The following is a 23921-nucleotide window of genomic DNA, read 5'->3' on the forward strand; positions in this document are numbered from 1 at the left end:
ATACACATTCGCAGATTAAAATACCTTGCTGGACTGCGGCCCAGTTAGACTTGTGGTGTGTAGGTTTTGGCAGCATGTTATTTCATACAGTACATCACTGCATTTAAACAATGAAATGATTGTAAATGTGTGTCAAATGAATGAAAAGGAGGTTGTAGAGTCTGTTTAATGTCTTTCATTGTCTGATGTATGTTATTTGTGGTAAAATTCTGCTAAATAATATGTTCTGAGGAGAAAGTGACTTAGAGAAATAAAGAAACGTCACATGTGGTCGACAAAATTAATGAACAGCGGAAAAGAGGAGAGGAAAAGAAGGAAGCCGTGTCAAACACAAAACAGGCTCTGAAAGTATTTGACAAAAAGCCATTAAGGTATCACCACTGTGGGATACTACACAAACACAATCTACTCACTTTTGAACATTTTAGAGTGTTTTCAAATCTGTGTACAGGTTACAAAATTTTAAAAGGCTTGGCTCCTACCTGTTTGCGCAAGTTTGTCTCTTACCGTGCCGCTGGCTCTTTAAGGTCCACTAGAATAGCTTCCATACACAACTGCATTGTACCCTTTCACTCTTCAGCCTTTGGGCAGGCAGCTTTCTCTTTTTAAGCCATTACCCAATAGAATATTATCCCAGAAAATGTACAAAGCTGTGGTTTGTTTGGTAGCTTTAAAGCTAATCTAAAAATTCACTTAAAAATCTCTCAACAATGCACACACACACTGTTAGTTAATCACTCCTAATTACTTTAAGTCTCACTCTACTCTCCTGTGTGTGTGTTGTGTGTGTGTGTGTGTGTGTGTCTGTGATATCAAATGTAATATACTGCTATCTGCTATTTTTTACTTATTGAGCGATGTATGATTTTAAAAATGTTGTATTTGTGCTTCCTGTGGGACTGCAGATGTAAATTAGCCTAAGCTAACTCTGGTGCAATGCATCAAATGGTTACATTTATGTTTTAATTGCACATTGTCCCTTACAAATAAAATTGAAATTGAAGATCAGGAAAATATTCATCTGCAAATAAACAAGTTGGAGTGCGCTCTGTGTCCAGTTAGCCTGTTTAACCCTCTGGCAGAGCTAAAAAAAACAAAAAACGTACTCACTTATACTCAACTGAGCCAGGTTCCAAAAATCACCTGCTCTTAGCCTACATGATGAGCTCTGACAGCTGGATAACAAGCTTCCATTTACACTGTAAGGAGGTTGCTATGCCAGAGCGACAGATTGGGAAGTGATACACAGTCCCCCAGGCTATAGCAAACACTCATGATGACATGTAGGGAATATATGGAGACACACACACACACACACACACACACACACACACACACACACACACACACACACACACACACACACACACACACACACACACACACACACACACCTGAGGAACACTGTGAAACCTTGTTGCTCTGAAGTTGTTCCCAGAAGCAGTGTGTGTCGATCGCAGGAAAAACACATTGATGCTCATGGCAACTCATGGTGTGCTGCTGTGTCTCTCAATTACATTTGAGCCTGTGTGTGTGTGTGTGCGCGTGTGTGTGTGTGCGTGTCCGATCAATAAGCCTCAAGGCCATGTCTGAGTCATCTGTAGTTCTCGGAAGATGAGGACAAGGTGCTCGAAAAACATGTTATCACCTACTTTGAATGTAAAGATAGCAACTTGTGTAACATTGTAAATCTTTTTATCTCATTAGGTTCCACATTCACAAAGTAACATTTTCTAAATCAACCCCGTGTTTTAAACTATTCCAAATTTAAATTGATGTGTACTTTGAGTCTCTTTCGTACTTACTTTTTATATTAGCCTATGTCATATGTACTTTATGTACAATTTTATGTTTACGAAGATGACTGACTCTTTGTAAATTGAATTCTAAATAAAAAAAAAAAGGCAAGGTGCTCAAAACTCACTCACTCACTCACTCACTCACTGTCTTTACCGGCAAATCAAAGCAAATCCTTCATCCAGCACGGTAGCCTTATATTTTGACTTTCCACACAAACAAAGTTTCCACTCTCCATTGGAAAGTTTAATTTCAGTTTATAAACTTCTGGGTCTCATTTCTATCAGTTATGACATTAATCAGCCTGTTCTCATGAACGATTCGTTCTAAAAGCTACGAAAAGTTTAACACTGTAATTCGTAAGCATTACACATTTCTTTTTTGCTGTATTCACTACCTTGACGGCAGCTGTATAAGAATGCGGCTGGCCGCGTAGGCAGGTGGTCGGCACGGATGTTAAAACAAAGGAATTTCAAGCCAGGGAGCTGAGTTCGCCTCCCACGGAAAACTATACACTTTCACCCAGGAAATGCGTGTGCCTTGGGAGTGTTTTAATTCAAACCATGACCTTTTTCCTAATCTTAACTAGTCGCTTATATATATATATATATATATATATATATATATATATATATATATATATATATATATATATATATATATATATATATATATATATATATATATTTGTGGATTAAATTTAACCGTTATATCCGCCGAAACGAGCGGCAGCAGTTGGTGACAATTCAAGCATTTCCAATAAGAGTGATGGCCAAAACTACAAAAGTACTGTAAGACCCAATTCTAAAATTATCCTTTAGGTTTGCTCCTTTTTTGAGTTTAAAGGAGACAGTGTCTGTAACCATGCTAGCAGGTCGGTGAGGCTGTACTTGTTATTTAGCCATCTTAGTTTAGCATGTTGGCATGCTGACATTTACTAATAAGCACCAAACAAAAACTAAAAAGTGCAGCTGAGGCTAATGGGGACGTCATTAGTTTAGCAGGTATAATTAATTGTGAGTAGGGTTGGGTGACGTTAGCAAAACCTTTCTATATCACCCGTATCTACCGGACGAAATGGCAACGCAGATTTCGGTGCTTCATTTTCGTGCCATTTCATGCTTGTGCTGCCCTCTGGTGCTCTGAAACGGACGTTACAGGCAACAGAACCCTCACTGCACGTGACAATAGTTATAATTACACTTGGCAGCAGGTAACGTTAGCTAGTAGCTGGCTTAACCCTTGTGTTGTCCTTCGGGTCCCAGTGACCCAAAGTGACCTTAGTGTTTGTTTGTACAGTATTTTGGTCAGCTTAAACTGTGTTTAAATGTGCTCTAGAAATAAACTGTACTTACTTACTTTACAAGAAACAGGGTTTAGAGAGCAATTCTCAACAAAGTAAACAGAAGTACATAACCCTTTTTTTTGTCCTTTGGGTCACTGGGACCTAAAGGACAACACAAGGAGTTAAAATCCATAAACCTAAACAGGACGTGCAACAGTATGCAGCTAAAGACGGTGTAGCTTAGCTGCACTTTTCGAGACCCCATGGTCACTGACAGGACTTAATGGTGCATTATAAACTGCACCTGGTAAACTCATGTTGTGTTTTAAAAGTATCGTTTTAGCACCAGTATCGGTAAAAACCCAAATTATACCCAACCCTAATCGTGAAGAAGACATGAATGTCTGAACCAAATTTCACGATATTCCGTTCAAAAGCTGTTAAAACATTTCACTCAGAACCACAAATGTAAACCTCATGAAGGCACTAGTTGAAAAGTCAGAGCATCAAAAAAAAGTGAATACAGTTAATCCTGAGGGGAACATGACTATCTGTACAAAATTTCATAGCAGTCCATCCATTAGTTGTTGAGATATTTCAGACCGATATTGAAATCGTTACAGCCACGCCGCTATAAAATGGTTAAAAATCTTTACAGTCTGTCTCAAGAGTGGCGGTTTTATAGCTTTCACTGACAGCCTCTCTATGTCTTCAGTCAGTATTGAGAAGGATGATATTCTGTGCATAGATGACTAACATGCTGTTATCTGTAGAACATAACTGAATGAATCACTCATTCACACATTCTGTGCGTATGTACAGTAAAGTCTTTTATTCTAACATGGACTAAACAGGATGGTGCTGCTGATATTCTTAAAACTATACGTTTGTTTCTGCAGGTAGTCTATCAAGTATAATGTGTGCAGGATTGTGCTCATCCAGATGTTTATATCTTTCTGTCTGTGTTTTCTTTCCATTTTGCTCTCTCCACATCTTTTTCACCTTGCTTTTCCAAGAATGGTGACCAGAAGCGATATTTCTCTGCATAAGGTTGCAGGGGAGAGGCAGAGGGAAAGGGAAATGGAGCGATACACAGCTGCATACACTGAACGTAACTGAAGTGTCTCACAAAGTATTTAAAATACATTAAGAAACCACTCTAATCTTCATACTCGGTCATTATCAATGGTTGAAATTCAAAGCAGAGGGTTTGGAGTGAGTCATATTTGGGAAGTTGTGACAAACGTGACTTGAGTATGACACGCGCTTTGGAAAGAAAGATGCATCCACATCTCGAGCTATTGATGCAGCAGCTGCCATGGCAACAGACCCTTGAATAAAGGCTATGTGGATCATTACGGGGTGACTCACACTCAACGCCAGGCCAGCCTCATTACGTAAACTATCTTTAGATTAATACCTGCTCATCAAGCACATGCATACAAATAGTTACACAGTACTGTGTGCACAGTACAGTAGCACACAGACTTCAGACATGCACACAAAAACAATTTTGGTCAGTGTTTGTGCACAGACATTTCATCACTCAGTATTCTGCCTGTGTTCATGCACACATGCTGTATATACAAGCACTATTCTGCTCAACAGTTTTCTCAAAGGAATTACTCCGAGCCAATCTTTTTGCATTATGGATTGAGATTAAATATGTACAGGATCCCAACCAGGAACTAGGATGATCCAAGCTTTCTAGACAGGCTAGGAAGATACATTATTGATGCCTTCCTCAGTTGGTTTTAGGGATATTTATGGAATATTGTCCACTTGATAACTGTGCAGTTGTGGGTTTCATTAGACCCCCTGCAAGCACACCGAAGTGGCTTTTCCCAGCTCCCCCTGAGTGACTTTGATTTGGCTGGTTTTTCCACCATGAGACTTCTAACTGGCTTATTTTAGAAAGCCACAGGGTTTCAGGTCAAGCTGGCTGCCTGTTCCTCTGTCAGATATCACAGGAGTCCTCTGCAGAGGGACAGAAGCCAGGGAGGGGCCACCCAGGATTACAGGTCCAATATTTGAGTGTGTGTTTTTGTGTGTTCACAAAGAGGAGTCAGTGTCAGTGTGCTTGTTGCTATGCGTATGAACAAGAGTACACATGTTTGCAAGTACAGATTCAGAGTCTGCTATTTCAGTTTTGGCCAGTGAAAGACATGGCAGTCTTTATTTCTTGTGTCTCTGAGTACCTGTGGCTCACTGAAAAATGACAAACAAATGTTTTTATCTCACTTTTTCACTTGGTCCCTCCGTGTCCCCTCTCTGTCCATTGCCTTTGCCTCCTGTTTTTAATTTCCCTAGCATCTTTCCTCCTGATTTTACCTCATCTTGTTTTAAAAGACAGACATTAATATTGCACCATAAAGTTGGGGACACTTAAAATACATACAAGAAATAATTAAAATGCCCTCCCTGCCTGATAAACACCCACAACACCACACTCTTTGTAAAGCAGGCTTTATTTAAAAACGCACACGCACACACAAACACACACACACACACACACACACACACACACACACACACACACACACACACACACACACACACACACACACCTCTATCTCATTGCTGAAAGCCACAGTAAATCCCTTGAAAATGGGCTCAAATGTAATTGAGAGACACAGCAGTTCAACACACCAGCACACCATGAACAGGGCCAACACACACACACACACACACACACACACACACACACACACACACACACACACACACACACACACACACACACATTTTATTAAATGTTTAAATTTGACTATTAAAATGTTCTGACCAAGAACTATAATCAGCAAGACATTTTAGATTTGAAAAATAAACTTGGATGCACTTTTTCTTAATTACTTCAAACACATTTGGGGCATTTCTTTACTGCAACATTTCCCCTGACCTGTACACCATACGATATATCTGGGATATGCTTATAACCGCAGATATATCAGTCTGGCCAATTTATCAGTTAGGCTTTACTCCAAACCCAAGCCAAGATAGCCAGGTGATGTCACCTGAGTAATTTAATTGATAGTGCACATACAGAACCACATTTCCAAATGCTGTGCTCCCCATGATGAGTAAACTGACCTTATGTGTAAAATTGGAGGAATGCTCCTTTTAGCTAGTGGAATTTGGCAGAGGAGAAGCTCTGTACTGTACTGGTAACCTGTTGCTGTCCTGCGCGCTTACCGGCAATTGTGGCTAAAGTGCTGCTACATCACTTCTGGAGCTGCTTTATCTCTCAAACGGCAATTAGTTGGACTCTTGCACTTTTATTAATGTGAAAATGTCTAAAAGGAGTCGCGTACTTCACTCTGGAAGTCATAGCAAATTGCTGCTGGATGGTTGTTTTTTTAAATGACTTAACTTAGGCAAGATCCCAGTAAAGTAATTCTTAAAAAAAAAAAAAAACTAACTTTTTAATTCACTTACCTGCTGTGACCTCATTTGCAGTTAAACTTTGATTTGAATTAAGCTCTTGAGTGTATCTGCCCCACCGGCATGTCCTAATGTTCTTTGTGTCAACAACTGCAAATTAAATTAGGTTGCTGCTGGTAAAAAAGTCATCTCAGAGGACAAATAGAATCTGTTTGTTTGCTTTAGTTTGTATAAGTGGGTGTTTAAAAGTTAAAGTGTGTATTTGAATATGATTTTAAGCACTAGTATTTGCAGGAATGAGCATGATGTGCTTAGTTTTTAAGGTCAACCATGACTCAGACAGGGCAGCGTGTTCTAGCCGTGGGCTAATGACTAGAGATGGCAAGTAATGCATGTGTGGTTTATATACTAGCACTGATGATTGACCCTTATGCATTGCAGCTGGGGAACCTGACCTCAGATGGTTATGCGAATATAAGGGGCCAGTGTGTATACTTTGAGTGTGTCTGCACAAATAACAGTAAACTGGTGTAAGTAGATCAATTGACTAATTTCCTTAATGTTGTATGAAAAGTGGTGTGAGGCTATGAGCTGTTCAGTAGCTTCTACAGCCAACATGAATTCACCAGAGTGAGTCTCCAGAGTGCTGCGCTGTATTCCCGTCTTGTGTATTTTTCAGCACTTCCCTTGTTGACCTTCATTCATAGTCATACATAATATTCTTTGAATTTAGAGGATGCTAATGCAACAAACTAACTCAAATAAAAAGACCTGGTTCTTGACTAATGTCCCCCATTTTCTCTCTTGTTCCTCTCTTCTTCTTTTTTTTATTTTCCATCCACTTCTGTTTTACTTCATCACTCTTTCCATCCTCTCCTTCTCTTCACTCTTGTCTTGCAGGTTTGGATGAGCTACCTCCAGTAGTAGTGACAGAGGTGTGAGGCAGCGAGACCCACACCACCCAACCCCCCCTTCAGCCATGCCGCCGCCAGCAGACATCGTCAAGGTGGCCATTGAGTGGCCGGGGGCTTTCCCCAAGCTCATGGAGATAGACCAGGTAGGTGTCTGAGCGCAAAGATATGTAGTTTTATTATCTGAAGTTATTAATATGTATTTGATACTGAATATGGATTTGATAATAAAAAAAAGACATATTTTCTTAATGTGGTTGATGTAAATCATGGTCAAAATGGTGGATTTTTAACAATACCAGTGTTTTTTTTTTTTTTTGTGGAAACTAATGCAATCTCTCATGTCAAAATCATGAAGTTGATTGCCTGATCAGTGGCTTCAAATATGAATCCACAGAAAAAGGCCATACTGTGTGTCAGCGATCATCAGTGTCACATCGGATGACATGCTAATGAAATAATTAGCCCAAACAGTGCCTACCTCGTGTGGGGGGAATGACATGTTTACTGTTACGTTCATTGATTACACATTGTGTGTGTCTGTGTGTCTCTTTTAGAGTACTACCATACTGATTTTTCTTTCTATCACACTCCCTGTCTTTTGTTACAACAGTGAAACTTGCACTGTGCCTCCTCCTCTCTTGTCCTCCACCATCAGCCCCCACCTCTTCTTCCTCCCTCTGCATCTCCTCTGTACAATAGGCCCTGCAGCAGCATATGGCTGTCTGACTCATGCAATGGGGAGTGGGCTTCAGCTGCTCACGCTGTCTTGAGACCCAGAGAAAGTGTGTGTGTGTGTGTGTGTGTGTGTGTGTGTGTGTGTGTGTGTGTGTGTGTGTGTGTGTGTGTGTGTGTGTGTGTGTGTGTGTGTGTGTGTGTGTGTGTGTGTGTGTGTGTGTGTGTGTGTGTGTGTGTGTGTGTGTGTGTATGGATGGATGCAAATTTGTGCGTGTATTTTTTTGTTGTTTACGTGGGTACTCTGCATAAGTGAAATTGTGCGTGGGTGTGTTTGTGTGGCACCATGCATACTTGTTACTATTGTGTGTGTGTGTGTGTGTGTGTGTGTGTGTGTGTGTGTGTACTTTTATCAATTTGTATGGGGATTCATATGCTTTTTTTCAGATTTTTGATCCTTTGCACTGTGATTTTAGAAGGTTGTTTAGGTAGTGTGCGTGTTTGTGTGTGCACAAATCATTGATTTATTGCTGTATCTCTCCAAATACCTTCAATGCCTCCATAGGCACAAAAGTCTGACATTTGTGTTGGAACGCTGGGGAATTGGTACAAGTGCAGGCAATTGTAAAAAGCATTTTATTGTTCTTGTTTGTTAGAAATGTAATAGAAATCAGGGGAAGGACAAGGTGGAAGGGCTGTTGATGTCTGCAGGTAGAAAATACGTTTTGGAAACGAGCAGGATAATTTAAGTGAGACTAAAGGGAAACAAACTGTGATTGTATTTTATACAGTATGGTGTGAGGCAGTATAAAACTAAATAGATCTTAAACCTATGTTAAAAACAATGGTGATGGTATAGAAATATCTGTGCCATGCACAACAAAGGTCTATGATGAAAACATAGCTTCTTTAAACCTGCATTAACTGATTTTTTTTTTTGGCAACTCAGCGGTAACAAGCTATAAACACAATACCCCTATTGTATGGCAAACTTCTTGGCAAATAGTTGCTTATTTACACATCCAGCAGTTACAGAGCAACATTATCCTTCATGTAATGTTTTGTCTGTAGCCACCTCATGAATAGAAGTCGATTCTACACTCTCCTATAGCTCTATTTTGTTCTCCACCAACTCCACTATGTTCACCAGCTAGTCGCTAACTTTATCTGTATGCTATTTGGTTCTGAGCAGGTAGTGTATAGTGGGTTTATCAGAGATTTTTCATTGCAGCCGGACGACAATGTTGGGAGCGCTGAGAGTGAATCAAAACAATAAAGGATGAATGCAAAGGATGATCTGAAATTCTGTGTAGAGCTGAGGGGACTTGCAGAGTTCGGTGATAATTATCTGTGGGTTATCACCATACGTTGTTAATATTAAAACCATTGGTTTTAGCAGCTTTAATCAATTTTGTGCTCACAGTGTTTGTGAGTTTTTCAAGATTTCATTTTCCTATGCACTTTTCTTACAGGTGTGCATTGGATTATATAGATTATATGATATAATCTATATAATCCAATGCACACAAAAGAAGTATATTACAAATAAAAAAGGAAAATCTTGTGCATGCCATCTTTTAACATGTTTTTTTTTAAATTTGTAATATACTTCTTTTTCATAACTATAGATTGCAAATGTATGATTTGTTGATTTGTTGATATACACTACAGTGCAAATCAGAATCATCCATAACAAATAAATTGTGTTACAACCAGAGTTGAATGTGGTAGTAAATCAGACAGGGACAAAATGTGTAAGAAACCCAAAATAAGAATGAATCCATTTTAATGGCCTTTTAGGGGAAATGTTTAATTATGCACACATAATGACTCTAGAATAGCAGAAAAATAAAAATGTTTAAGAAGTGGAAAAAGATGCAACTAAAGATGCAACTAAATAGATCCTTGTGTGTAGTAATGGAAAGAAAGAGATGGCACTTTTTATCCTCCCAGTTAGAAAGGAGTCAGATAACTGGAGCCCAAGAGCTCACAGACGGTATAGAATCACTAAACATTAGATTTTTTTTATTTTTTTTATCATACTGTAGACTACAGCTTAGCCTTTCACCCTAATGCCAATACACAAAGGTAAATAGTCCTTACTTGATTACAGTCGTACATTTTAGTGGAGCTAAGAGTAAGGGAGATGAGGATGGGGTGGGAGTTCAGACAGGGAAATGTGATGGAGTAGGGGAAGAGTAGATGGGATAGTGGAGGTGTTGTAAGTCCTGGATGATGAAAGGGTGGGCAAAAGCAAAATGTGTTCAGAGCTCATAGGTAATATAAAAGGAGCAGATGAAGGCCATTAGAAGAGGAGAGGAGAAAAGAGTTGTTGTATATTAAACAAGCTAAATCTCTGTAGAGATACAATTCAGATGTAAGGTAACCTCTCAAAATGAAGAAAACATCAACCACCTGCTACTAAGGGTAAGTCTAACTGTAGAACCTAATCAAATACCTGATCAGACAGTAATTATTTAGATCTAAGGTTTGGTAATACAGAGGCTAGACATCAAATACTCAAAGTACCATTTTTACTTATTGCAAGTCATAAAATGTTTTGCACACGTGGTACTATATTATTACCTTTTTATATTATTTAAATAGCCACAAATCAAAATGTATTTAGTTTATTAATAATACAACAACTGGAAAAAGCTTTGATTGTGTATGAGAGAGGAAATCGCTCCATGCAATGCACAATTTATTTAATGTCTTTTAAAATATTCCAAACCATAACCATTTCTTTTATGATTGAGCATATTAATAATTTGCTCATAAAACATTCACAGTGGAACTAAGAAATACTGAACATTTGCCTGGATGTTCAGTATTTCTACCTGAATTATTTAAGTAGTAGTCACGTTCTTACATGTTGCATATTATTGCGTAATTTTGATTCTTTATCAATATTTTATTGTCAGAGGAGGGTACAGGACATACCGATACATTGTTTTTGTTTTTAATTTGTCAAAAAAAATTTTTGGCTTAACTTCAGTTCCAGGTAACAATAAAATGTGCTAAAATTGCTAATTTAAACCCAAAGATACCCTGTAGTAGTGTAGAGTACTTTTGTTTTCACTGTAGGTCCTAGAGAGCCTGAGGATGAAAAGAGCTGCGAGCAAGCAGATATCTAGTTAAAACATATGTACTGTACTTTGCAAGCTCTTAATTTCCCTCCAATCCCTCATTCTCTCTGTTCAACAACCACTCTCCTGCTCTCTCTCACTATTATCATTCACTCTCCCCCGTGCTGTTTGCTGTTGTTTTCGCTCCATATTATTTAGTTTGCGTACTCCTCACTTTTTGCGTACTCCTCACTCCTCTTCTGTTCACATAAAAGCCTGCCCTCTTCTTCTGTCACGTCTCTCCCTTTCTTTCCCTGTCATATACTGTACGCCCATCATCCTGCCACCATTATCTTCTCCTGTAAATCTTCATCACTATTTGGCAATTTGAAGCAGCCTCTCACAATGCTTTGTACATTGTGACTGTATACAGACGCTCACTAAATTGTGTGTCAATCACATAAAAGCTGAAAAAAGCTTATATTTGGCACAGTATGAAAAAGAGACCCATCTTTTAAACACTCTCTTGGCTCTAAACATCAAGTGGTGGATAAGACTCTGGCTGAAGTCTTTTGTTCAGATCTTTTACTTGAGTAGAAGTAGCTACAGAATACTTTAGTTGATAAAGCTGGGAGACTCACAGAAGACAGAATTAAAAAATAATAATAAAATAAAACAATGTTCAGAATTGGAGCAGCAGAGGCAGACTATCCTGACTTTAAGTCTCAAGTACGGGTCAATTAAGGATTTTCCATAATGCAACTGAAAGTGCACTGAGGCATTGAGAAGTTTGGCATATTTTATTAAAAATTAAGGAAGAAAAAGGTTAATTAAAAAAGGCGTCATTATGTTCCACAAAATGAGGCATCAAAAAATGTATCCAAACTCGAATACATACAGTATTAGAACAGATATGGAAAATGTTTAAACAATAACCAGCCTTACCATAGTTTAATCAATAAAAAGACATCATATTCTAGAAACTGAGCATGTTTTTTTTTATGTAACTTGTAACTATATATACCAAATAGAGTGTGGATCGGGCCGCATTTTTCTGTCTGAGCACGTTCCGCGTGCCAGACAGAGCAGTAACCGAACCGGAGCCTGACAGGCATTAAGATATTTATGTCCGAGCCCGACCCGAGCCTGACACAGTTAAAATCTAATTTTTTTTTCTCATACTAAGGACATATGTACAGTACGTTTGTTTGTGTGGAAAGCCCGCTTTTATTAAGCAACTGTAGGAAGGCATTCGGAAATGTCAACAGATGAGCACATCAGTGCAGAGCGCACACAGGGCAACAAGCGCACGTTAACACAGGGGCGCACAAGAAATTAAATTAACATAGGCCTACCAAAAACTAGCTAATAGAACAAAATCCAAAAATTCACATAAGAGGTTCTGTGGACCTAGGTCTCTTAATGAAATTCAAATCAACACGAGTGTCCCCAGCGAAGTAAAATTAACGTTGACACAAAAGCAGCAGACAAAAGTCCCCCACCAAAAATGGCCCAAGCTAAGTTGAATAATAAGCTGTTTTAAATTTAAAATGTTCAATGCCTTATCATGCTGATGTGACCGAGTCCGACCCGAACCCGAACATCATTTCTAAATATCTGTCCTAACCCGGCCCGGCCTATCGGCCTCGGGTCGGGTATCCATCCTCTAATACCAAATCCTTACAATGGAGTAAAAAGTACAGTATTTCCTAATAGTGTAGAGTAGCCAAGAAAAGTAACAGTACCTCTAACTTATTGTAGAACAGTACTTGAGTAAAGCTACTTGGTTACTTTCCACCACAATATTACAGCTGCTCATCTGGAAGCAGTTTCACATGCAATAATACTGAATGAAATGGTGCAACAGACATAATCAGTGATCCCACATCAGCAGTCGGACAGTTAAATACAGGCTCCTGAAGAACAGCCTTTCATTGTGCCAGTCCTGTAATGTAAAATAATTGCAGCTCACTCAGAGTTGACTACTGTTTCAGGAAAACTGGACTGTGGACTAAATGTAGTTTTGCCTTTCTCCACAGAAAAAGCCTCTCTCCGCCATCATTAAAGAAGTGTGTGAAGGGTAAGTCTGCATTGTCTTTTTTTAAGTGTGTCTGCATGCTTTCGGATTTGAAAATAATTCTCCTACGGCTTCTTGCAGAAGCCTTCTTTCTCAATCTCCATACTTAAATCATAATAGCTGTATTTTACACAAGATGTTTTAGTACCACTTATGCAAGGTTTTTTTTCCTCTTTCCATCCAATGGCTTTTAGGTGGTCCTTGGGGAACCATGAAAATTTTGCTCTACAGATTGCTGATGCCACAAATTTCTACATCACAGAAAAGGTTTGGTTATTTGTTTTGTTTTTTAACTTCCAGGCAGCAGGAGTTTCCAGGGTACAAATGTGCCTCAAGTGCTCACTAACTTCTTCTTTTATCTTTATAAATCTCCACAGAATCGCAATGACATTAAGAATGGATCAATCCTGCGCTTGACCACTTCTCCTGTACGTTTTATTTCTTTGCAAAATTTCCTAAACACGCTGATCATTGTGGATGCAGAGAGAGAAAACTTTTTATTTTTATTATCCCAAGGCATTTCTTTATTGATTATTTTCCATCCTCCTCACCTCTTTCCATTCTAGTACCAGACTGCAGTCCAGCTTCATGAACGGATCCAGTCGTCCAGCATGGATGCCAAGCTGGAGTCTCTGAAGGACCTGGCCAACGCGTCAAGGGACATCACTTTCGCCCAAGAATTCATCAACCTAGATGGCATCTCCCTGCTCACTCAGATGGTGGAGAGTGGGACTGAGTAAGTCAATTGTCCGTCCATCTCTTTTGTTGTTTTGGATTTTCTCCATCGCTGCAGTATTTTCCTCCCCTCACACAACTTCTCATTTCTCTTTGTGTGATGAATTTTATATGAATATTATATGGTATGATAGGGAACCGTAGTAGATTGAAAGTGTATAGATTCCCCGTGTTTAATATACTCAGCTCAAGGTGTTTGATCTGACCTGACTTAAGTCGATTGTGGGTTTGAGCAATGAATGTCTAGCTCTTAGTTATCAGGTGGAGTTTTTAGAGTATCTGAGTTCAGTTTTTGAAGTTGCACTGTGCAGTCTGATTATTTAAGTTCAACGCAGCTGACTGACCTGCCCTCAGTTTAGTAACACTCCTAAAATCATCGTATTAAGCTGGATTTATGGTTTGGCATCAGGAGTTACAGCTGGCCCACTGCAGATGCCTTTGGTTTGGGAATTTATTGTAATTCAGCATACTTTAGGGCACCACAGCAACAATGTGTCATTATCAGGCCATGTTCCTGAAGTCATTTTGTTTCCATTCTTACATTCACCTTGTGACATAGAGTGATAATGGAAATGTTTGTCTTGTCTCGCGAATGAAAAGCAAACTGCTGCCATGCAATCACTGATAGCAAAGGTAATCTGCTCTTTCCCTACCTTACAAATACATATCTTTGTTGAATATAAAAAATGTCTTTCATGCTGAACAGGAGAAAATTACTGAGCCTTTCTTGAACTTGCTTGATGTTGTCTTCCCTATCAACAATATCTACCGGGCTTAGAAAGTTATAGGATAAAAACACAAGGAGCCTGACCTGACCAATCACAATTCCTTCTGTCTCCATGTAATATCTCTGTGGTTACAATCTTTGAAGACGTCTACTTCGGCTACATCCGGCTGAGCCTGCGACATAGCTAAAGAGGCTATCTGTGCAGGATCCACAGCTAGGCCGTAGTCCTGTAAAACACTCTAAAGGTCTCATCCAAAAGCTGAGAAGAGAAGAACATGCCCAGGGGCTCCTTTTTGCTTTTTTTGACCATGATAATGATATTACACACAACTGAGATAAGAGCTCTCCGCTGGTTTCTTCCTGTTCAGCACATCCTAAAACTCTGTGCGTGTGTGTGTGCGTGCGCGTGCGTGCGTGCGCGCATGTGTGCGGAGCCCTGGAGACCGTCTCAACTGAAGGTTAAAAGCGTGGACATTTTCGCTGAGGTGGAATTTCTCAGCCAGTGGGAAGTGTGTGTGTTTGCGTTCAAGTAGCATACTGTGTGAGTGCAAGGCTCCGGCCAGAGTAAAAAACCCAGAGGAAAGTCGCTGTAGGAGTGCTAACACATGCACACAAGCAGACATACGGTGCAAACTGACAGGGAGGGCAGCAGCAGCCAGCCGTCCGGGAAGCTCTCGTTTTCTGCCTCATGCAACTCTCATTATTCATCCCTTTTTATCCAGCGAGAGAAAAGACAGACTGAAGAATTGTTTGCTTGCATAAGGAGTTGGCTCCACTTACACACTTATGTTGTAAATGCACCCAAGGTCAAATATCCTCTTACGAAAGGCACAGTAAAAACCCAAACACTTGAGTACGAGACACTAGCACACACTGATGGACACTTACAAGGAACTCTGCAAAGCATTTCAAACATTATTTGTGCTGGATAGGATTCCTAAATTAAACAAACCTTTCTTACGCTAAAAGATTTCTCCTTTCGTGCTCCGGATTGTTTTGTACACGAAGGGTCACATTCCGGTTAGATATTTAATGTCTTCTCTTCAGCAGAAACCACTTACAATAATGATCTCCTATTTCAGGGTATGAGAGAGCAGGGCTTCCAGCATTACGCTCACTTTAACTTTTTGATAGGAAATCATTGAAACCTCTTCTCCTTTTTTACATATAATGTTGAAATTAGCAAATATTTGACCCTTGTTTGATCTCACTGCTTGGAGCCATCACAGCAGCACTGATGTTGACTCCACTCTGCTTCTGGCTCTTTCATTAAATATGTTTTTATGTAGATTACCATCACATCAGTTATTCAGCACTGGAGAGTTTGAGAGTGGACTGTGTGTGTGTGTGTGTGTGTGTGTGTGTGTGTGTGTGTGTGTGTGTGTGTGTGTGTGTGTGTGTGTGTGTGTGTGTGTGTGTGTGTGTGTGTGTGTGTGTGTGTGTGTGTGTGTGTGTGTGTGTGTGTGTGTGTGTGTGTGTGTGTGTTAGCAAGAGAGCAAGTGGCTCTGCTTCTTTTCCATCTCAACAGAAGGAGCTAATGATACACAGCCACGCAGATAGGTATCAGTGTCTGACACACACACAAAACAAACACACACTCATTAGTATGCCTGCCAACTAACTTGGTGAACTGTAATTATTCAAGAGGCTCAGTGCTGGAGATTCTCGAGGGCAGAGCGGTGCTGTGATCTAATGCGTCTGCCAGAGATGTTGTATTGGATTCATGTGGAAATAAGTTGGCAGACTGCTGCTGTTACCAACACTGGCACCACTAGTGAAAGGCAGATATCGCCCTCTACTGACTAAAACATGGAACCTCTAATGTGGTTGGACTCAGTCGGTGTTCAGAATGTACAGTGCAACTTTAGCCAGCTTATTATTAAGAGGTGTTGTTACTTTCAAAAAGATGGGAAGAGAGACTTTAGTTACCTCTAGCGATACATATCCAAGCAGGCAGTTTTGGTTGTATTTGCACAGGTTTTGATAGGTTTGTCTCTGAGAGGTTTGTCGCCAGCCCAATACAATGGAGGTGAATGCACAAAAATCACATTTAAAATATTGAGCAGAAGTTTCAAGAAATTGTGTCCTTGCTACTGGCTGTTTTTTTTTTTTTTTTTGTTTTTATCGGAACGACTTCCTACTGAAGAAATATTCCCAACGACAATGAATCATTTCTGTGCATTGTCATCTCTACCCAAGCTTGCTGTGTGTTTCTGCTTGGCATGCTTTTATTGTCTTAGTAGGATTACTGGTAAAATGTATTCACTGTAGGTCAGTGTATGAAAGTTTATGTTGAATGAAACATATCATTTAATTTCAGTTAGCTTGTGTCTGATTTTATACAATAATATATCATTTTTATGTTGTGTAATAGATTGGACTTGCTTGGAGTCTGGTCTCTTCTTTCAGTGACATTAAGTTGACACCAGATTGTTATGTGTGTTGTTCCCTGCTCTGTGCTGGTTTGTTTCCAACCTTTGACACCAAAGTTTCTTAAATCTTTGCAGACGCTATCAGAAACTACAGAAGATAATGAAGCCCTGGTAAGCCCCTCCCCTTTCCCCCGGCCGGGTAACGTCATTGGCTCTGTGCTCTTCCTAACCTGCTGGCCGAGTCTGCATGATTAAGACTCTAGCCCCAGTGACTTATGGGAAGTTATATACATGTACATTGCCACTTTTAGGCTTCCATTTAGAAATTGGTGTGGCACTTTCATTTTTTGCATGTGGTTTTGGGCAACTACGACTTCCTAATTCTTAAACACAGACTGAAAGAAAGCCAAGATTTTATTCTAAAAACCCAATGAAATAAGACCTTAATTAAAAGCAATTGCTGTTTTCCATTATGGTTTAGTGCCACAACACATATTATTAGTTCTACTACAAGTCTCCCTGAATTAATCTTGGTGTTCTTAAATAGTGCTGCTCAGGCTAAGGGGTTAGTCTGTCTGTGGGCTCACTGTGAGGGGTTATTCAGCTTCTTTTCTAACTTTCACTTGAACATTATTAGCCAATAGCCTCTTTCGCCACAGGAACATCATCTATCCATCAACAAGATTTTCTTTACTCTATCTAATCTATCCTGTAATGTCTACGATTTCATGTAGCACACAGTATGTCATAAAAAAATGCCCAGTACCATCTGCAAAAGTATTTTCGTCCTGTGGGTTACTAATTGCCCATTTAACTGTTCACTAATCACCTACCATGCAGCAACACTGACACATGATGCTCTCTCTTGATCCACTGTAGGAATATTTGTGTCCTGAAAGCCTATTTCTTTTTCTTTCAATTTGTTCTCCTTTGCTGAATTTCATGGTTTTTAAGCTCTGCAAACTGACTACAGAATTAAAACTATGAGATTATTGCTTTCTCAGTATAAGTTTAGATTTAAGATTTATGCACCATAGGTTTTGTATATTTTGATATCACCTTGACACAATGCAAGTACAACGGTATACCATAAATGGTGCATAAAGGATGAACCAACTAAAGCTTGCTGGGTGGTTCTGCAATACCAATCTTAAGCAGTAGAGATCACTATTGTAAAATCTATTGGTGAAGCCATAAAGCATCTGAAGGTCTACTATAAGTTATGAGCAAGTTAGAACTTAAATATCTGATGATGATTTCTAAATTTCTCATTAAGTACTTCCAGCAGTAATATATCTTGGATATAACAGCTGTTTAATGTGTTCCCTGCTTTTGCCTCCTGTGACTCTTGCTGAGTGATTTATTCCTCCTGATATTTGTGTAACTGCATGACTTCACTCTATTATGTAGCTTTCTGGTCCTGATTGAACGCCGCTCTGTGCTGCCCGGCTCCTGCTGGCCTTCTGACGGCCCCTGCTGTTTCTTGATGGCCAGTCTGTCTGCATTGCATCGCAAACCTCTTTCCCATTTTTTCCCTCTCTCAGTTCTTTTTTCAGCAAGCCTGGTTGAAGCATTGATCTTGTGTTCTTATGTTCCTTTTTCCCTCTCCTCCTCCACTCCACCACCTCTCTCTGTCTCTGTGTCTCTGCTGACCGCTCATTCCTCGTTCTGTTCCAAGCCATCTGGGCTTTGCAGCTATGCACTGCTCCAAGCCATCTGCTGGAGAGAAGTTTCCTATGGTCTATGTGTGTCTCTGTGTGTGTGTTGTCCTGTAGTTTTGGCGACCTGCTGTCCTTCACTCTGACGGCCTTTGTGGAGCTGATGGACCACGGCATCGTCTCCTGGGACACTTTCTCTGTGGCCTTCATCAAGAAGGTCAGCCAAGAAAATGTCCCATTTAACAGGGCAGGGATTTAAGGGGGACTTACATTTATAATCCTGCTGTTATACTGTATATTTGTTGGAAAAGTTTAGATTTCTCAGTCACATAATGTCTTTGAGGGCCTCTGAGATAAATACATGGCTGTAAGTTAAGTATTTTCTCCTGATACAATCATTAAGCCAACCAGCGGCTGTTCTTAATGTTTCAAAATAGTTAAGTGATGATCCTAGGGAAATAAAAGCTACAAAATAATGTGCAGGTCACTTTTTTGCAAACATATATTTACCTAATTAGCTTCTACTGTATATGGAACGTGACAACAACTAAGTAAAAGCAGTTTTGTCTTAAATTTATATTCCCAGGTGCCAAAAGGAAGGTTTTTTTAGATGTCCTCCATTACTTTTTATTGATCTCTTTAAAGCATTACATCTTATACATTATTTAGTTTTTTCTGCAGATTCTTTATCTCCCCTGCTCTGTTCTTCCTGCAGATCGCCAGCTACGTGAACAAGTCGGCCATGGACACAGCAGTGCTGCAGCGGTCCCTGGCCATCCTGGAGTCCATGGTGCTCAACAGTCAGGATCTTTACCACAAGGTGGCGCAAGAGATCACCATCGGGCAGCTCATCCCACATCTTCAAGGGTAAGTGGATCAGTAGGCTGTATGTATGAAGACTAAATTTGTTGATTCATTTTTTTAAGCTATAAATGACACAGTGATAAATGCATTCCAAACAACCTGGGTAGGCGATAATGTACTACTTACGGTATACGTATAGTTAATATTCTTGTGTAATATTTTTGTAATTCCAGGACTGATCAAGACATTCAGACCTACACTATTGCTGTCATCAATGCTCTCTTCCTCAAAGCTCCTGAGGAGAAGAGACAGGTGAGGCTGCAGTGTGCACACACGGCACTTACTGCATATACTGTACTGTACATCATTTCCATGGTGGAGTGAGCTTTAAATGGTGCATTCACATGTGAACCCACCAGCATTTTGTACTGTAACAGTGTACTTTTTGTTTATTTTTGTGTCATGTGTTTATTATTAATTTCTGGAAAGAAATCAAAAGAATGAATAACTGTGAAACATCGTTACCAACGAACATTGACGGTGTCAGCGGCTCAGAGAAAATGACTCAGTTGTGGCAGAAACATTATGAGCTGTTAAACTGTGTTAAAAGTAATTCCTTTACACTGGGTAACATTGATAGTTATGAAGATGTGACTGTTTTCCCTCAAGAAATATATGATGCAATTATGATGCTATAAGATAATAAGGTATGTGGTATGGATAAGATATCTGCGGAGCATTTAAAACTTGCGAGTAGAAAACAATTTCCTCTAATTGCTATTTGTTTTACTGGGTTGTTGGTCCATGTTATTGTACCTGATTCTATTTTATCTGTCACATTAGTGCCTATCATCAAAGACAAAGCTGGCAAAATTAACAGCTTGGATAATTACTGGCCTAATAGCTCTGGCCAGTATTTTATCCAAGGTCTTGGAGAGGACTATACTGAATAGGCTGGAACAGTTAACAGTTTGTCCTGACCTCTGATAACCAGTTTGGCTTCAAACCTAAACATGGCACGGATATGTGTATTTTTGCCTTAAAAGGAGGTCCTAGATTTGTATAACAGGCATAATTCCACAATTTGTATGTGTTTTATTGATGCCTCTAAAGCCTTTGATTGTGTAAATCATGAGAAGCTATTCTACAAATTGCACAACAGAGGGGTACCCAAATATCTTGTGAGAATATTGGCTTTTTGTTATGCTCATCAGTCAGTGTATGTGAAATGGGGTAACTCTATGTCTGCCCCATTCAATGTACACAATGTAGTTAGGCAGGGAAGCATTTTATCTCCCTTTCTTTTTAATATTTATATGGATGATCTATCAAAGCTGCTAAACAACTGTGGAACAGGCTGTATGGTTGGGAACACCATTATCAACCACCTGATGTACGTAGATGATCTGGTGATTCTTTGTCGATATAGTGCTGGCCTTCAACAGTTACGAAGGTCTGCTCCCAATATGGCTCAGACTTTGACATTAAGTACAATTCTAAGAAGAGTAATATTATGATTGATAGAGGCAGGGAGGACAATACACTGTCATTTCCTCCTTCCTCTCTGTCTGGTACTGTCTTTAAAGTGTGTGATGAGGTCAAATACTATATATATATATATATATATATATATATATATATATATTAAAACAATATATATATATATATATATATTAAAACAATATATATATATATATATATATATATATATATATATATATATATATATATATATATATATATATATATATATATATCTGATGACCTGTCTGATGATAGGGACATTCACAGACAGTACTGTATGATGTATGCACAAGCTAATATGCTGAATCACAAATTTAGTATGTGTTCATTGTCTGTGAAGACCACACTTTTTAAAGCTTTTTGCACCCCAATGTATACTGCCCACTTGTGGCGGCGCTATAAAATAGAAGTATGCAGAAACTCAATGTGGCATTTAATGATGGCATGAGGCTGCTGCTTAAAATGCCACGATGGAACAGTGCAAGCCAAATGTTTGTAAGTGTTGATATCTCCACCTGTCCTGCTGTACTCAGAATCTCATGTACAGATGTATGTGTAGACTAACTGAGTCATTCAACAGCACAATTGCAACACTAGTGAACCCTCCAATGGGTGCGGTTAGGTTCACTTCGAGATTGTGGAACCATTGGCGTTTTAGTCTATACGCTAATATATGAACCCTCTTTTTGTGTATTGTGGAACTCTGACTGTTGTAGTCATTTCTTATTGTATGTGTTTTGTCTTGTATTTGTCTGTCTTTTGCTATGTTTTGTATTGTGCTATGGACCATTTTGTTGTGTCCTGAATAAAGAATAAAGTAAAGTATTATCCGTTTCCAGTTTAGCGTAACGGTAAAATCTAGTACAACAGTATTGATTTAAGCAAGTGTAAAAGCCCAACAAACCCCCTCATTCCCCTTCTCTCCATTCCTCTCAGCAGAAGTGACATATTTTGTCAACCATGTTCTCTTTTCTCCACTCATCTCTCTCCTTCACTCTGTCACCTACAGTATGTCACGCTTTGCCCTGTAGCTAATCACATGATCCCTTGAATCAGCACAATAGAGTCCAGCGATGTGCTTTGACATTAATAATGAATTATGCTAACCCACAGCTTTTCTCCTATGCAGCATGCAAAGACTGCATACAGATTGTAGCACACTTAGATGTTGCCGTGATTCTTCTTTTTTTTTTTGGCCGAGGTCAAATTTTGACAATTTGGCAAGGGTCTGCTCAAATCAGATTCATGCAGTTAGTTGGCAGCCATTTTTAAGCCACCTAATTGTGTTGTTTTAGGTGATAAGCGAATAATGTCTCCTTTTGCTCAGGTGCAGGCATGTGTGGTAATATACATTTATAGCAGACAGTTTCATTTCTGCAGAGAGCCACTTTTATGATGTGATGTTATGGTGCTGTACCTGATCATCATTTCATGTCCTTTTATACCCAGATCAATCAGAGATGACACATTTAAAACATTCAAGGGCCTAATGACACTATTGGTTCTCAGTTTGTGTGTTTTCAAGTGTGGTGCGTGTGTGTGTGTGTGTGTGCTTGCGTGCGTGCGTTTGGGGTAAGGGCTCAACAATCAGTAAAGCTATTATTATGATCCCCCAGTCTCCCACTGTTCTGCTGACTCAATTGCCTCTCCCCTCTCCTTCTCCACAAGCTGCACCACTGACAGAATTTTTTTTTTAACCTCTCAGACTGTCTTTTTCCACATTCACTCACTCACCCTCTCTGTCTCTGACTTTTTCCTCACTGCACACGATATGGTAGTTTGATGAGCACATTGTGGACATCCTAAATAGACCCCTGACAGTAAGTGCACCCTTGATTAGCACACTTTGTAGTATGCACTGTAGAAGGCATTGGTTAGGGCATTTAGTATTCCGTTTTAAGATTAAGTTCTTCTTTGGGATGGCTTTCTTATTTTCTATGGCCGGTCATTTTTTGTTTATTTTGCCCGCATTCATTTCTCATTTCAATATAGAAACCCTAAAATTAAAAAAAAATGTTGTTGGTATATTGTGTCTTATCTTCTTACTCTCTCCCTTGGTCTCTCTCTGCTCTTTCAAATTCTGTCTTTCTATCTCTTTTTCTCCTTCCTTTTCTTTCTCCCTCTATAGGAGATGGCCCATATTCTTGCCCAGAAACAGCTGCGCTCCATCATTCTCAGTGTAAGTCTAACCATGCCCTTCTCCTCTTTACTTCTCCAGTGTATCCCTCTCTGTGTTTCCTTCTCTGTCTGTCTTTATATCTGTTTGGCTTCATGCCTCTGCACCAGTGTGATATCAGAAAGGATAATGACACTTGACACTTTTGCCTCTGTCTAACGTCGTTGGTTATTATCTACTGTACTTACTGTCTCACACCTGTTCCCTTTTCTCTCTTTCATCCTCTGCCTTGTGTTAAATCTCATTTCCCCCCTCTCCTGTTCCCTCATCTGACTTGTTCTTTCTAATCCTCGTGGTTCACTCCCAAATCCTCTTATTCTCCTTTGTTATCTCGTACTTTCAAAATCCATGTCTTGTCTTTCTGACCCCAAAACCCGTTCTCTCACCTTCGCCTTTCCTTTGCACATCTAACATCTCTGCTCCCCTCTCTGTCTTACTCTCCCCTGCTCTTCTATCTCCCCCTCCTTCCTCATCCTCCTCTGTTTGTCCTCCACGCCGTGTAGAATGTGATTCGGAGCCCCACACCCATCAACGATGAGATGGCCCACCAGCTGTACGTCCTACAGGTGCTCACCTTTAACCTGCTGGAGGACCGCATGATGACCAAGATGGATCCCCAAGACCAGGTGGGGGACTGTGAATGACGTAGATTGGAATGGGTGACAAATGGATCTGTTATTGTCAACAAATCCTATTTACCAACCAATACTTTAGTCAGTCCGTCTCGCAAG

The 23921-nt window shown here is 39.6% G+C and overlaps 1 protein-coding gene across 4 annotated transcripts in view; it reads left to right on the plus strand.

Annotated features, from left to right (window-relative positions):
• The window catches only part of elmo1 (engulfment and cell motility 1 (ced-12 homolog, C. elegans)), a 110744-nt gene that overhangs the window by 34114 nt on the left and 52709 nt on the right, over positions 1-23921 (plus strand). Inside the window, exons 2-13 of one of the 4 annotated variants that reach the window (XM_039819819.1) lie at positions 7364-7520; positions 13157-13197; positions 13389-13461; positions 13572-13622; positions 13761-13930; positions 17164-17199; positions 18804-18903; positions 19402-19553; positions 19724-19802; positions 22793-22834; positions 23143-23193; positions 23694-23816. In XM_039819819.1, coding sequence (XP_039675753.1) covers positions 7443-7520; positions 13157-13197; positions 13389-13461; positions 13572-13622; positions 13761-13930; positions 17164-17199; positions 18804-18903; positions 19402-19553; positions 19724-19802; positions 22793-22834; positions 23143-23193; positions 23694-23816 — 996 coding nt within the window. In that variant the 5' untranslated portion in view covers positions 7364-7442. The remainder of the gene's footprint in view (positions 1-7363; positions 7521-13156; positions 13198-13388; positions 13462-13571; positions 13623-13760; positions 13931-17163; positions 17200-18803; positions 18904-19401; positions 19554-19723; positions 19803-22792; positions 22835-23142; positions 23194-23693; positions 23817-23921) is intronic. The other 3 variants (XM_039819820.1, XM_039819821.1, XM_039819822.1) reach the window with 3 other exon arrangements.

This window comes from Perca fluviatilis, chromosome 13, assembly GCF_010015445.1.
Source record: "Perca fluviatilis chromosome 13, GENO_Pfluv_1.0, whole genome shotgun sequence".
Taxonomy (NCBI): Eukaryota; Metazoa; Chordata; class Actinopteri; order Perciformes; family Percidae; genus Perca; species Perca fluviatilis.